This window comes from Parasteatoda tepidariorum, chromosome 6 (genome assembly GCF_982258835.1).
Source record: "Parasteatoda tepidariorum strain Cologne lab strain chromosome 6, Ptep-v5.0, whole genome shotgun sequence".
NCBI lineage: Eukaryota > Metazoa > Arthropoda > Arachnida > Araneae > Theridiidae > Parasteatoda > Parasteatoda tepidariorum.
Window position 1 is genome coordinate 1,885,627 of NC_141760.1, and position 16,681 is coordinate 1,902,307.

The 16,681-nt window shown below is 32.8% G+C and overlaps 1 protein-coding gene across 6 annotated transcripts; it reads right to left on the minus strand.

The window, feature by feature from the left end:
* Window positions 1-1,695: 1,695 nt before the first annotated feature.
* Window positions 1,696-15,661, minus strand: LOC107443521 (cytochrome P450 1A1). Of its 6 annotated transcripts, none has more exons than XM_016057453.5 (8): window positions 15,384-15,661; window positions 11,828-11,949; window positions 8,814-9,180; window positions 7,098-7,434; window positions 3,912-4,111; window positions 3,156-3,419; window positions 2,594-2,767; window positions 1,696-1,995 (listed from the first exon to the last, which is right to left on the minus strand). In XM_016057453.5, the coding sequence occupies exons 3-8, from the start codon at window positions 9,178-9,180 to the stop codon at window positions 1,835-1,837; spliced, it is 1,503 nt and encodes a 500-aa protein (XP_015912939.2). In that variant the 5' UTR covers window positions 11,828-11,949; window positions 15,384-15,661; the 3' UTR covers window positions 1,696-1,834. The 6 variants fall into 6 exon arrangements, with proteins under 6 accessions (XP_015912939.2, XP_071035239.1, XP_015912922.2 ...); XM_071179138.2 differs by lacking the exon at window positions 15,384-15,661 and adding an exon at window positions 14,979-15,133; XM_016057436.5 differs by lacking the exon at window positions 15,384-15,661 and adding an exon at window positions 14,768-15,101.
* Window positions 15,662-16,681: the final 1,020 nt, after the last annotated feature.

Consider the following 16,681-nt stretch of genomic DNA (forward strand, 5'->3'; position numbering starts at 1 on the left):
TATGAATGATCAAGAACAAACTGGTCAAAAAATTGTTTCGCCAATTGATGGATAACAATGATGAAATATTTTACAGGTCTTTCGAGAGTATAGTGTTGAGAAGCACTGACTTTAAATACTACTTCCTGTACTAAATATTTAGTCGAAGTCATTTTATTCGAAATCACTTTATTCATATAAGTTTTCACATTTAAATGGTATAAATTTAAAAAAAAATTAAATTTTAATAGCTAAATAAAAAAAAACACATTATGAGGCATGTGGCCAAAATATGAATATAAGTTATCTAGTAATTAGTCTGTGAGTTATTTAAAAGGTGAGCGAGTACCATTGTTGATTGCTATCCAATGAAATAATATTTAAAAAAAAACGCACGCATTGCCCCCATTTTTCATGTCATAATGCCTATTTTTTCCATTGTGTTAAAGTAATACTTATTTCTTATCTAAAGTTTTGCAAAACTCTAATCTTAAATTCAATCTAATCTGTATCTTTAGTTTAAAAATTTTTTTTTGATTGGCACAAAGATAAAAAATATTTTTTTCCTTTGTTATCATTTTGCTTTTTAGCTAAAAACTAATTTAAAAAAAACGTTGCTACCAAGCACTGACATATATTCAAAGCACACATTTAAAACTATATTTAATCTAAAAATTAAACATGTGTTGCCTTTGAATGAAATTCGTGGGCAGCAATAGATTATAAGTGTTGCGTTTCATACAGTTAATAAAGTGAAACCTGTAAAGTTCACCACCCTTGCAGGTTTACAAGTTAGTATTTTTCAGCTATCAAGAACTAAATGAATCCTATATAATTAAAGGAGCGAAACTTTTGCAACTTGACCATCTTATTTGTTGACCACTGAAATAAATGTCAGAATTATTATTGAGTGTTATCCTAAATTGCCCGAAGAAAAAAGACTTTTCAGTCAAGATACATTACGCTATTTATTACGTGAAAAAGCTTCATTGAATTGATGTTATAGCGGCGTTAAAATCTTTTAATACGTAAAAATATTGCAAAAAAAAATATTAAAATGAGTAGAATGCTAAGTTTTCGTAACTGCACATGTTGTTGTGTGCTTATATTATTGATCAACTGGAACACATCATTAACAAAATGCATCATTTATGAACTTAATATTTGTTTCGTTAAACTTGCGAGTTTGAAATATAAAATTATGTGACAAATTGTAACATACTTTCAATTTCTTAAGATGCATGTGGTAAAACTCTTTCTAGGAAACTGCAGTTATATATTTATCTATATTATGATTAATCAAGAGCATAAAAAAATGAGACCCGATATAAGAAGTTGTAGAACTAATGCATCGCAAGTGGTGAACATACTTTACAGTGCATAAATTTTTCTCACCTTCTATTTTAAGATTGCCCATTGTGCAGCACTAGTGCGACGTAAATGAACTACAAATAAAAGGTTGGCTCCCCTTCTTTGGTAGCCGACGACCTGCACGTGAAGTCGAACATTTTACGGTAGAACAGTTTAACGAAGACCGATACCGCGCACCCTCAGTCCTTGCGTAGGCTGATCAAATGACTCATCTACCCACTTTGTGATGGATATGAGAGTCGACACTTGACTGGATTGATGAGTGAATACATAACCCTGAAAGGATTTACTATGAAAAGAAAAGAAAGAATAAAATACTTTGATATTTTTCAAAATTCTTTTGAATTGTCTATTAAAGCTGCATTTTTTATTTTATTTTTTTGATACTGTAATAATTTCCCAGCAAAGTAGGTGACTGAAAGTTTAATGCTTTATCTTTACAAACACGCATTAGTAAGATTCGATTTCATGAGTTTGCTTTTGATCATTTTCTAGGAGTGACCCACACATCGAGAGTCCTAGTCGTGGTCACTTCCAAATAGTTCTTTGGTATGGAGTATGATAGTTTGAAATTCTTAACAATAGCTGCTAAAAATACGAAGGCTTGCATCAACACAAAACTCTCTCCTAAGCAGACTCTTTTACCTAAAAATGAAAAAAAGGAATCGTTATGAGTAGAAAAACTAACTTATTAGGAATCTAGGTTTATTATAAATCCAAAAAAATATTTTTTTAAAGAAACTGCGAGTTTTGCAAAACTTTTTTTTATAAAGAAACTGTAATAGTATACAAATAGTATAATAAGGAATAGTATACAAATACCAGACTATTTTTAAAGAAGGGCAGTAACAACTACACTAAGGCACCCACAACGTAAAAGAAATATCATTTGCTCTACTTATGTATTATATAATAAAGACAAATTTTTATAGCAAAAGAATAATAAAATATCCTCAAACAAATGAGGTTAAAGTAAGACACTATTTTAAAGTATGAAGGTAATTTGAAAATACAGATCATCAGAATCGCCGTAGGCAATCGAATGTCACGCGTTCAAGTACCGATTTCCGTCATGACTTGCTCAATTGCATTTATATTTTGGAAGTGTGCTTAGTACTCAGAAACTTACGAATTAAATGAAATGACCGGTGCACTGCCTTTAGTGGCATGGCAATTCTAAATTAGCAGTCATACTGTTTTAATACAAGTTTACGAGTGCAATTAGTAGTTGAATGGTACTCACCTACACCAAATATTATGGGTAGTTCTTCTTTTGGTTTGGCATCCGTTGCGAGGAATCTTGAGGGATTAAATTTTTCAGGATTTTCGTAAACTTGGGAGTCGTTGTGAATAGCGTAAACATTAGTCAGGGTGATGGCTCCCTTGGGAATCCTGTATCCTCCAATTGTGGTCTCTTCTGCAACAAGGGTAACAAATTTTTAGCATATATCAGTACATTCCTGATAGAAACCTTACAGTGGCAAAACTGAATATGTTCGTTCAGGTAATAGAGAAAGGCAGTGGACGCTCTCACGTAAGAGTGCTATGCGTAAAGTCCGATTTTTAAGAAGTCGTACAGAAAAAAATGTTACAAATTCTGATGAAATAGTCAAAATAAAATTTATTTTTTTTAAAAATCCGTTAGATTTCAGACAGAAACTATTGCAGAAATAGCAAAGATAGGTTAGAACTGATGCTATTTTAAGAAGGGTGTTATTAAGGTTTAGAGAATAAGATTATAATCTAATGATAAACCGTTTTAAATAGAACATTAGAAGAATTTAATCGGAGGCATATTTACTTACTTGTACATTCTAAACTTGGAAAAGGGGGAAATAAATTAGCCGTTCGCTGGGCTTCCAGAAGGAAAGCGTTGAAGTATCTGAGTTTGCTTTTGTCTGCAAGTATTGGATTTCTGTCTTCTCCGCACACTTCCACTAACTCCCAGTAGATTGTTTCCTGCTCTTCGGGATGGTCCAACAGAGCCATGAGAATGACTGTTAAGAATGTGGCAACATTGAGCACTCCGTCACCAACAAACATAAGGAGGTTGCTCACTAACGTTTCATCTGGGGAGAAAAAAAAGATAATAATGCCTAATGCTTAGTTTTTGAAATAGATGATAATTTTAATTCAACTCCAGAAATATAGATTATATTGGTCTTAGGTTGATTGAAAATCCAATTCTTTGCAAACAGGGGCAGTTCTTTGGAAATGCACTTGCCTAATTGGAAAAATATCGAGAATTTTCTAATCAGCTTGAAATTTTTTAGGCTCAATGCAGTGAGCTCACATACCTTTAGGCAAATTAGAAAGAATAACATTTTTCAGTTATGCTAAATTATTGCAGTTCTATTGAAATAAGCGATTTTAATAAGTTTAAATATATCAGGCAGATTAAAAAATACTGGAGACTTTAGCGAAAAGTTGACGACATTTTCAAACAGCCGAATTTTAAACAGAATACAATCGAATATTTTGATGTAGGGCAGCATTTTGTTAGTTTGGTGATTATGTCAGATGATACTTGATTATCCTACTCAATATTGAATCATATTTACCTGAAAAGTATTCGTAGGTAGGGTCACCATTTGATTTTCTGGTGATTCTTTCCAGATTGTAGGCGTCGATAATGTCTCGTACATTCTCACTATGAAATGTCCGCTTGTGATCGTCGATCATTTTTTGCAATCTTTCTGTCACGTTTGCATGCACTTCCAGAACTTTTTTGTAGCGGGGGTGAAGAGGAGCGATTAAATATCTAGGGCAAAAAAAACAGCTTCTATTTAGACGTGTAACTTAAACCCTAAAGAAAGCATAGATAATTTTTTGGAAAATTTTCATATATTTTCTCTCTGTTTAAAAAGAAAAGTATTTAGTAACGTTTTTACTTTCCTATTTTTTAATTCCTCCATAGCATCAATGTGAATTTAGTTGTGGTTATATTAGTATTTTCTTTTGGTATTTTGATTTTAAAAAACAGTGATAATTATTTCAGTAATACTTTCAAGTAACGGTGGAAGCTAGCTGAATTTTTTTTTTTTTTGTTTTTGTTTTTGTTTTTTTTAAAAAACGCGTTTAGTTGAAACAGGTCAAATCCAGTTTAAGACTTATGCTGATCGGCTCATTCGTAAATGTATAGAGAATTTTAGTGGCGGAAATGAATATTGTGTTTGTATGCATCAAATTTATTACAGCTTGAACAAATTCATAGGCTTTATGAAAGACAAAAAAATTATTTTAACAAATGCAAACTATTGAATAAAATATCAGCCATGAAGATAACAAAAAAGAAAGCATTAAAAATGTATCGAAAAAATCTTATTACTTTAGTTGTAAAATGTTAGTACATTAAGCACCATGAATATTTATGGTATATAGTTTTTATTTCTTTAAAAATATTAGATTTATCAGGGATTTTGGTACTACATATAAAATTGAAAATAAAATTTTCGAATATCATATTACTTAATTATTCCATGAACATTTTCAATACAACGCAAATCTTTCCTTAATATTAATATGAACATGAAAACTCAGTGATTAAATGAATAATGAACAATTAGATGAAAAATTTAATAATTGAATGAAAAAATAATTAAAATAAATGAATAAACCAACACATTAGAATAGTAAAGTGTAAAGAAAAAAAAATTAATGAAGGATAACACAACAAATAAAGAAACACATAGAAAAGCAAAATAACTCCCTAAGAATAAAAGAACACGTTTGAAACGAAGTAAATAAATACAATAATGAAAAAAGTAAAGTGAAACCATGAAAATAAATAAGAGAGTAAGAAAGGCGAGATCGCAAATAAAACATAAAACTCATGAGCGTTACGAGTACAATGCGCAAAATAAAAAACGGATCACCCTAAATAGCTTTTGATCTAATGATCGCATCTTCTCGTTCTAGTACTCTATCTCTATAGTTCGAAAGGTTGAAATCAAATATGCTAAATACATAGCGCAGAGAGTATTTTAGGTTACGAAATCAGATACAAAAACGTAATTTCTCTGAATAAACATACCTTTTTTCTTGACGGATTTGGATTTCTGACCCCCAAAATATAGGGGGTAGCCGCAATCTGAGAAATAGAATCCTAATAGTTTGGTTAGAAGAGCGGTCCAAAGTTTAGACCCCTTAATGTCAATTTTACTTTTTACGCATTTCGCCATATCTTAAGAACTTTTTAAGCGAATTGAAAAATTTTTGCACAGAATTATAAAGCTCATTTATCCGAAGATAAAATGCAAGATGCTTTTAGAAAATATTTATCATTTTTTATTATTTTATTCAATGAGAGTTGAAAATTTTTTGTATCGTAAAGGTATACAATTTTTTACATCATTGTAAAGAAGGAAATTTTAAATTGCAAAATATAACATTTGAGCGAAATCGGTCAGACTGTCCCTGGAAAATCAAATTTAAAGAATATTACTTCTTTAAAATTCGATTTCTTAGGAACTATTCAATCCATTTCGCTCAAATTTTGTATTTTGCCATTTAAAATGACAATCTTCAAAATAAAGTAAAAAAATTGCTAATTTTACGATTAAAATTTTTTTTTGACTGTTATTAAGCAAAATGATGACGGATAATAAATATTTACTCAGAGTGACATCTTGGGGGTTAGAAATCCGAATTCGTTGAATAAAAAGGTATGTTTATTCAGAGAAAGTACGTATAATTTCTTAACTTAAAATATCGTCTAGGGTAGTTAATTAGCATATTTGAGGTCCCCCCCACCCCCGCGAACCCTTAAGATTGAGTCATAAAACGTGAAGGTCGGATCATTAGATCAAAAGCTATTCAGGGTGGTCTGTGTTTGCACACTTTCCAACCAAGCAATATAATACAACTATATATAGTTTCCTTTTGGTTTTATTGTGTGACTAAGTTATCCAATAATTTTATTTTCACTTGACATAGTTGTGGGCAAACATAAATAAACTACATCGCAAGCATAAAAAGGATGAAGTATTATTTTTCATAAGTATGTGTTTTGATTACCCATGCATTGTTCTAGTCATAATGTAAGACAGTATTTTAATGTCGCAGGCGGTTGCGATTCTAGATGTTGTCTTAACCCTCTTTCATTAGTTCTAAAATACTCCTTATGATTAAAATTCATATTCAAATTTTCCACCTTCATCCCCTTAGCAACGACGTGATAAATAGCAAAGTCATCCTTTTTATTCACACTGCATGCTTCAGCTGTAACCTTTCAAGCTGCAGTTAGATTATCGACATCTTATTTCTGAATCCGATTCTTACTAAGACGTATTGGCGTGGGGGGGGGGGGGGGAACGAGATTTGCGGATGTCACGGAAACGGAGAGGGAAAAATTGTGTAGTGAGGAAAATTACATAATCTTGAGAAGCCTATTCTATTTGTTAAAGATTACTACACCACCTGTTTCACGATCAAATTTAATCACTCTCAATATTGTCCATTGATTGTAACATATTTTTTTACTCTTTTCTACAGCAATTGAAATTGTTAATTGAAAACACAGAGCCCTCCTTTAATTGCTTGAAATTGCTTTTTCCACCATCTGTATTTTTTTTAAAAATTGAAACTGGATGATGTAATACCTGAGAAAAGCTCTGCAATGGGAACGTGGAATGATCTCTTAACTTGGTTTTCAACCGTTATACTAACTTTATACGTCCCTAACATTTAAAAAACATCAATTTTTCTAGGTGATGCAGTTTCTTTTATCCACCACTGTATTTACGTACTTAGCGAGTTTTCCGTGCAGCAGCATGCTGGATGTATGAAAGAGCGAAGTCACTATTTTGTAGTCTTCCAGGATTTTGTTGATATCTGTTTCCGAGACTGTGGTGTTGAGACCGAATAAAGTCTGACGGATGATGTGATTGCATTTGTGAGTGAGCAGTCGCATCACATCGACTGGTTTGTTCGATCCTTCTCTCAGTTCCTTTATGAAACAGCTGACCGCTTCATCCATTACTCCTGCTGTGTTTTCATTGAAAACGGTCAATCCCCTCTCTCTGAATTCTGAAGTGAAGTACTTGCGAACTGTCCGCCACTTCTCACCCTCAGAAAAAGTAATACCTGTTTGAATTAGAACAAATATCTATGTTAGTTCAATGTTCAATAACTATTTACATAGTTATTGATCATAGGGTGCACGCTAAACAATATCCTTTTCAAATTTTTAAAAAATCCTGATCGAACATAGGTATGGGATGTAAATAGTAATGGTATTTAATTCCCTCGTTCACAGGAACAGCTCTAAAATGTATTCTACAGACGAGTAGCGTACTTCAAGTAGTGAAGCTACTATAGTTGCTACTTTTTTGCAGTTTGTAGTGTAGTGCGCTATTCTTTTTTTTTTTTTTTAAAGTAGCGTAGTGAGTAGTGCGATACAAAAAAAAAAAAGAACAATAGTTTGTAGCGATTCCTGGCAGCTACTTTTAACGTTAGTTTAGAATCTTACGCATCTTCGAGGGTCCGTCAATGGATGCAATGAGGATGCAACTGAGCTTTAATAGAAATTACGCATATAAAATAAAGTATATATAAACTAACCATTGCGAAAAATAGATAAAGAATCACTTCGGTCTCATGCGAATGCAGACTCGTGAAATATTGATGCTATTTCAAAGGAACGTATTTTTGAGGCACTTAATTACTTAGAAATAAAAGAACAATAAACAATTACAAAATTGCAAATGAAAGCGCATATAGAATACCACAGTGGTTATTAATCTAAAATGCTGCTATGATGAAATAAAAGACTGCATTAATCATAATGTTATTTTCATATTGTTTATTTTTCACTTGAAAGTCATCACATTCTGCCAGTCAGGCAAGGTGAGCTGTGGTGGCTCAGGAGACAGAGCGTTTGTCTGCCAATGAGATGGCTTGGGTTCGAATCCCAGCGATGGCTGGGGGATACGAATTTGGCACTGGTTCGCATCGACCGCAGTGTCATCCTCAAGTTTACACGGATTAGGGGTTAAAGTCTCTTTGCCGTAAGGCTAACCATGGTTGGTCTCCGTGGTTTCCCTCTTCATGTTACGCAAATGCGAGTTAGTTCCATCAAAAATTCTTCAACGAAGGCAAATTTCTCCGAATACTTGATCCAGAATTCTTCTGGATTGGGATTGTATCAAAATGACAAGGATACGGAGTTGAACATTAGTAGTCGCTAAATTTGGGTCAGCTGTTCAACGACGATTATAAAATTATGTAAGGTTTCTCAGTCAAAAGTTTTGAAACTTCTAAGAGGGTGTATCCGGACCACTTGAAATCACATATCAATGCAGGGTCAGACATGTTTTATTACAGCAGAGCAAAGAAAAAAAAATCCGAGTGTTTTTCCGGGGAATCTTCACTTTGTTAAGCGAGTGTGTCGAAATTTAGAAGTTCTGAAACGTTTAACTGAGAAACCCTGTTTTTTTTTAATTCACATTAATTTTATTACATACCGTCTCCGAAAATTCTGACCAGGATATTATATTCTGATGTTCTTTTCTTGAAACAGTCAGACTTGGTTATGTGAGCCTCCCTCAGTCTTTTAAAGCTTGCTAGATTTATGTACAGCTTTCCTGTGACACGAAAACTGAAAACGTCACCGTATTTCTTCTTCCAAGCCACTTCTTGAAGGTGGATATTTTCATCGTCTAGAAAGGGCCAGTACCCTAAGAAAGGTATTCCCGTGGGTCCAGGTGGCAACCCTCGATCTCTAAATATTAGGAGAGATACCAATAATAAAAATACAAGAGTTCCTCCTATTACCAGGTTACTTGAGTAATTTTGGAAAATGTCTGTTATTACTGCCTTAAAAAACTCCATCTGCAAATAAAGTTTCAGTTTATTTATTACTTATAGATTTTTTTTGATAACTTAGAAAATAAATTTAATTTTTACAGTTTGAATACTTGTTCTTTGTAATGGTTATTAAAAATAAATAATCAATAAAGCCGTATGAATCGTCACCACACAATTGTATAGAAAACAAAAAGTCATAAACTGATATAATTAAAAAAAGTTAACATAATTCTAATTTTTATTGTGATTGATATTTGTAATTATTATGATTAATACTAATTTCTCCCGCATATATTTATTGTAGAAATTTTATCTTAAAGTATTTAACGGAGAGAAAAATATTTTTCAACTGATTTGAGTCCAAGGAATTTTCATAAAACAAGATAATGTTTCATGACAATATGCATTAGAATCTACTTGACGAAGATAGTATATCTGATAGCAAATCAGTTAATTATTAGTTTCTTAATTCTGAAGACACAATCAAAGAAAGAACAAACAAGAGCACCAACGAAAGAGCTGTTTTCTTCTTCTAATACAAAAAGAAATAATATTCTGAGTTGGATTTATAGCACGATGAGCCTGTTTCCTTCTGTTCATACTGATTTTTTTTAATAATCCAATGATTCCATGCAAAGTAACTTCTCCCAAACTTTACTATAAAATGCAAAGAATTTGATAAGAATCAATCTGAAATCAACTGTTTTGCATTTTATAATTCATATAATTGTTAAATATGGCTGGTTGTATGGACAAAAAGATTTTTTTCTTCAAAATTTGACTGGCCTTTCTTAGCAGCATGTCGTCTTTAGAATCTATTGAATTAACTTGAATGACAGCATGAATAATACAAAATAAAAGACAATCAGAGTTGAAAAAAATGGCGAGAATATGCGCATGGTATAGGAAAGCGCCAAACAGACTGGTCAGGTCAATTCACGATTGTGTCACTGTAACGTCACGTCTCCAGTAAAATAATTGTCCACATAATATCCAGTAGTATATAGAAATTCGATAGGTTTTTTAATCAAGTGTCACCCTGTTGACTCTTAAGGTCATGAGCTAGCTCTCCATACTTTTACGCAAAATAGTTAAAATAATAGAAATGCATTCTCCAGTGTAAGCAGTACCTTGAGTACACATAAAAATTGAAAATACTAAAACGATATAAATGGAGGCAGTCGTGTGAAGTCAAATGTATAAAAGTGGCCCACTCAGTGACACGTTGAGCATCCGGAACAAGATGAGAAATTCCTAAGTTTACTCAAGTCTCGTTTTTGCCACAATCTCACAGAAATAAAACATGCATATTTTTATTTTATCCGTCGTTGAATAGCCGACCCAATTTTGGGTTTACGCCTACTAATGTTTAACTCCGTAGCCTTGTAATTTTGAACTGATCCAGAAGACAAGGAAACTCCTGGATCAGTACCCCCAGAGGTATTGATTTGTTATGGGAACATGGAGGACTTTGCTACTCGACAGATTTAACGTGCACCAGTCACCATTTACAACACGGGGATTCTTCAGCCGGCGGGGATCGAACCCACAAACTCTTGGACATGGGTCCAGTGCTCTACCAACCAGGCTATCCCGGGCATTAGAACATATGAAAATTTTTAATAATAAACAATCTTGTATGCATAAGATACTATGGTTACATTCATTGTGAGAAGAATGACTTGAGATGTGTAACGCACATATAGTGTGGAAAATATATATGTTCATTAAGTTTTAAATTTAAGAGTTAAAATCGTTTCTAATACAAAAAGGACTCGGTTGTTAAAGTAAGTTTGTAAGCACATTTGCTAGACCGTGGCTCAAATTTAAAAGTGAAGATCTGTTGCACCGTAGAGATGAACAAAAGGATACTTTATCCGGATTTTCCAACTGAGTTATTTTAATCTATTAATGCCATATTTTTTCGAAAAAAAGATTTTTTTTATAAGAGAAAAGTAAGTAATGAGACATCATTTCAATCTGCTTAATTATACCTGCCAAAATACAGAATAATTTCTTTTAAAGTTTTGACATTAATGCCCTATAACAAAAGAACCACTAATCTAAAAGAATTAAAGTTTCAACTGTTTGCTACCAAATGGGAATCTTTTAGGCAGGTTAAAAAAGGAACTTAAAATATCACCCATAGATGGCGCTATAAGTGAAGTAAAGTCGGAAGACGAGCTTGCACATAACTCTTGCGCACTGGCGAAAAAAATTTGAAGCACGCGTACCTCATATTTGATCATGGCAGGCGTAAGCTCATCTTCCGATTTTACTAAACCGCCCCATTACTAGACAGCGCCATGTATTGGTGCGATTTTAAGTTTCTGTTTTAAGCCAAGCTTAGAAAAATCCCCAATGCTTTGGGAGCAAACAGTTCAAATTTTTAATTCCTCAGGATGAGTGCATTTTTATGTTACAGGGCATTAATGTCACAACATTAAAAAAGAAATTACCCTGTACTTAAAGAAATCGATTGCAAAGATTCAAGAAATAAACTTTTAAAAATACTGCCTAGTTTATTGAAAAATAATACAAATAACCTGTTTTGCTCTATTTCTTGAAAATTATTCAACCGCTTCATTTCGGAAAAAAAATTTTTTTTTGTTCCTTTTTGAGGAGGAGAAAATTGAACGCATTTATGTGAAAATAAAAGTTATAAACTTACTCGTGGCCTTATGAAATCTGCTTAAATGCTTCTATATACCTGTAGAGGTATGTATAAAAAGAACTTCAAATGAAGGAGAACGAAAAAGTAGTTGAATAACTTATTAAAATAATAGTCCAATTCTGAAATTAATAAGAACTAATGTCATTAAAAGTTGAGCAGTTGTGTTAAAAATACTTATTTACAGTAAATTATCAGTTAGAATTATTATCCTTTTTCAACGATTTTCACTTATGTAATATTTTTCTTTTGTCTGATAATTTTCTTTCATTGCTGATAACTGAAATAATGGAAAAAATGTGTTTATGAAAATGTCTTAACTTACAATTGTAAACAAAGCTTTATTTTTATCGAATGATAATTTTTCCAGTTTTTAAAATTCTTATCTTTTGTTGGGCCCTTTTGTTTATAAAAATCCCCAAGCAGTTATTTGTAAAATAAGCTTATTCTTCAAATACACATGTAAATTAAGGTATACGTTTTAGTTTACTATACAAATGTAAAAGGAGATTTACTTTAGTATACATAAGTTACCGATATGAGTTGATAAAACATTTCACACATTGACTAGCGCTTGTACACAATGCCAAATACTTCTTACATTGCATTGTATACAATAGTATTGAATGTAGCATTGGGGTTCGAAAGCGCTGCCGAATTGAAGTTCGCCCAGCTTCAAATTGGTGAATGTATTTGTTTGAGAAATAAAGGCAATGTTCACATTGCCAATATCAAGACATTGTGAAGCCTTGAACTCCTTCACCTATTAACGAACTATTGCGAGAATGTTTTTACAATGTTGAACAATGAATGTGTAAATAAGAAACAATTGCTTTGAGTATATTCGTAAAAGAAATTTCCTTGTTGTTTTTACGCTCCAGAATTATTACTCATATTATACTAATAAAAGGATTCACCATAAACACGTGCTATTCTCGTCACATTCATGATTAAGATACACAGAATACTCATTCGATGAATTTTTAATCTCATGAAATCCTTCACTTTTAATTACGTCCATGAAATTCTCACTGAAGTTGTAGATATTTCAAATTACATACATATTACAAGTTATATTTATTTTTAGACTACATTATAATTCGAATAACAAATGTAAAAACATTTTGCACTGAAAAGTCATCATGTGTTTTGCACATTTTCAGAATTAATTAATTGCATTAATATTAATAGACATAAATTGATAGCAATATAAAGAAAATACAGGGTCTATTATTTTATAACCGTCATTGAACAGCCGACCCACTTTTTTTTGGTTTTACAACTACTCATGTTCCGTTGCCTTGTAGTTTTGAACTCAATCCAGAAGACGAAGGAATTCCTGGATCAAGTATTGGAAGAAAATTTGCTTTCGTGGAGGACTTTCTAATGGAACTAACCCACATTTACGTTCCAGGAAAACCATTATACCATCCCATGGTTAGTCTGACGGCAAGGGGACTCTCACCCATGATCCGTCTACCACTGAGGATATTTTACGGATACTGTGGTCATTGCAAGCCGGATGCCGAATCGGTATCGAGTCGTCACCTCTGGGATTCAAACCCGGTTCACCTGATTGGAAGGCGACCGCTCCATCCACTGAGCCATCTTCATTCTGCAATTGGATGGTGCACATTGATGGTCAGCAAGATCACCTTGATGACTATCTCTCTCACCGATAAATTGGACAAACCGAGGACTACAACATGCCTCTTACCCAGACGTCCTGATCCAGCCAATAACATCTGCGGAGTTACGTAAAAGGTTGATCTATCGAGGAGTGTATCATATCAGCCACTAACGATGGATTTGATTCAGATACATTAACGCACTGTTTTTGGTGGAAAAGGATTACCAGCAAGATGAGTCTCGTGTGACTAAGGCAGTTGTCGGGAAACGTATTAGCCAAAGAGCCAAATATGAACATTACAACAATTTAAAAAAAATTGGGAGCAAACTCTGCTTATTTAGTAAACTTTTAGTACACTAAATAAAACTAAATTTCATACTAATAAATATTTAATTATGCGAACAATGTGCTTGCATCTTCTTGGAAAGTTTGAGTAAGTCAGATTTGTATGTTGCTGTTTTGAATTTTAGGCATGATTCCAAGTTCTCATCAATAAGACGACTTTTTAGTTTACTCTTGATAATGTTCATGCTTGAAAAAGATTGTTCACATATATATGTAGAACCGAAAAGGGAAAGAAAACAAATGCGAGCTTTTTCAGCTGATCGTAAGAGTCAGGAATACTATTCCTAGCGTTGAAAATGATCATGTCTTCCTTCTCCAGGTCATTCAAAGCAGACCACTTTGTGTTGTGAACTAAGATCAAATTTTTTCTTCTCCAATATTTCCAATTCAACACAAAGACGTTCGAATTTGGAGCACCATATCTCCTTGTTTTTTAAATCCAGCAATTGTATTTCAAAGCTACCAATGTCAATTTCAAAAGGAGAAAATTTCAACTCGATTATCTTAACATTAAGAGGATTTTTGACAAATGCTATAGTTGCTCTGCTGTTTTTAAATTCCTGAAACCTGATGAGAAATGCTTCCCTCGTATTTAAAATTATTGTTTTAAAATGGTGTTTATCAATAGAGGAATTATTTTCCTGGCGATGCTTCAGCAGGCTGATAGCAGGCGGAAAGTGAAGCAATGTTTTCCTTTCAAAATCCTGAGCAAAAATGGATAATTTGTTTTCGAATGTTATTACTTCTTCTAACATCGAAAAAAATTGAGTTTCCTTTCCCTTGTAGTTCACGATTAAGCTGATTTAGATGAGACGTAACATCTACCATGAAATAAAAGTTTTGGATCCACTGATCGTCTGTTAGTTCTGGATAGTGAACGCCCCTTCTGGATAGAATTATTAAATTGATGAAAGTAAAAATTTAAAAAAACTCTTTTTAAAAAATACAATTTTATTAACCCTTACCTGCCGAGTAAAATTTACGTGATTCACTCCCCAGTGCAACCGTGTTTCGCTCAAGTGCGCTTTGTTATGTGGTGTTTTGGTGGGGGAAAACGATGCACGCGTTGCAATTTAAAAACAGTTTACTTTCACAAGAGTAGAAAAAGGCAAAATAGAAAATACAAAACTTAAATTAACGAATAAAAATACAATATAAAATATGTTGAAACTTAGCTGTTGTATGATTAATCCTGAATAATGGTTGGACACATAAACCAACATCACATTCATAGCACTGATAGCGGGATTCACGATGAATACACACGAGAAATTAAAGCGAGAAGAATAACCCCGACTTTACTCAAAAAGAAACACACAAGCAAAAAATACGATGATATCACTTTTCCAACACATTCCTTTCCCATTCCCCTCCCCTCCCCCTCCGTAATACATTCGCAAACACTTTCAAGGTAATTTTACTGCATTCAGAAGTCGGTTCTATTTATATCAACGCAATGCAAAGCATCGGAAGAAAACTTCCAACATTTGAACAAATAGAAGTTATCGAAAAATCAATTACAAATTTTGTACAGGAACCACAAACATAAATAGCAGGTGTAATAAAATCGTATAAAAATACCTGTAAGATGTGCAGCTAGATTGAAAAATACAACAACTTTTTAATAAGACTGGACAACGGCAGACCAGGTAGATAAGACAAAACTGTTCACATTGCAACTGCTGGTCTGTGATGCCAATTTGTACCCCCACTACTTTAGAAAACTAGGGCGCGCATGCTTGTGGTACCTTCGTATCACACTGGAGTACGCCAAAAGCCAAAGACCCACTAGCGACTCTGGAGCCGCACTTTGCCGACCACTGGAATAAGGGAGCAAACATAGAACGTCTGTCCCGAACAAAACTTAAAATAATTCCATACAATTTTACTTCTGGTAACATAAATAATATCTTACATTGTTCTTGATTTATAGTGTAGTATTATAATTCTTTATGAATCACGCTCTTCTCAAAATCAAATGACGAAAAATTGAAAAAAAAATTCACCGATAAATTCCTAACGTATGCAACCTGCATTTCATTCTTTATAACAGACTTTTTTTCTCCCTTACAATTTAGCATTAAAATATTGTATTTTGATGGGTTGAGAAACAAGTTTTTGTTTGATAAATGTAAAATTCGTAGGGATTGTAAGTTGTCATAGAATAGTGTATTTTGAAAATAGAATTTTCAAAAGAATTTTGAAATTCTATTCTATTTTAAAGTAGAATTTTCACGGAGAATCAAGTAGTGGAACGCAGGACGAATGGTTCCATTGTAAGCATAAAAAAAATTTGCTAAATTTTTTTTAAAAAACAATTTGACATGGGAGTGTTCTTAATCAAAGAAAAAGCAATTAGAGATGATATCATTAAAAATAGTGAGATCTTCCGCACATAAGCCAGCAATAAACGAAATGGTTTTCTTCCTTTCGATGATTGCTTCCAAAGCGTAGAAAAGATCTTTTTGATCAAATGCTTCAGATTTTTATATTCAGTTCAAGAATGTTTAGAACTCTGAATGATAATTATTTTCACAATTGTTTAAGAAAACCAACGCCCGCCGTCCAAGTCATGGCTTACACATGTAGTTGGAAACAGAAAGCGAGCTTCCATCTGCTAATGTGGAAGAAAACATACCACTACATGAAATTCTTATTGTAATTTATTGAAATTTTTCGCTGTCCAACGTTTGACACACTTTAAACGTGCTTAACTGGTGAGTGCAGTATATTTTAACAATGTTATGATTCAACGCGCTCTAAAATCTCTGACAGTTACATTTATTCGATTAAAAAAATTTAAATTTCGATTGCAATTAAAAAAGAAATGATATAATTTCCTTCTTATTTCTAAATACAAAATCTGGTTCTTAAAAGAT

Bases quoted from the DNA above. Each gene is read 5' to 3' on its own strand.
- LOC107443521 (XM_016057453.5), bottom strand. From the start codon at position 9,180: ATGGAGTTTTTTAAGGCAGTAATAACAGACATTTTCCAAAATTACTCA. The intron at 3,420-3,911 runs GTAAATATGATT...TTTTCTCCCCAG, and splicing joins TACCTACGAATACTTTTCAG to ATGAAACGTTAGTGAGCAAC. The intron at 2,768-3,155 runs GTAAGTAAATAT...CCCTTGTTGCAG, and splicing joins TCCAAGTTTAGAATGTACAA to AAGAGACCACAATTGGAGGA.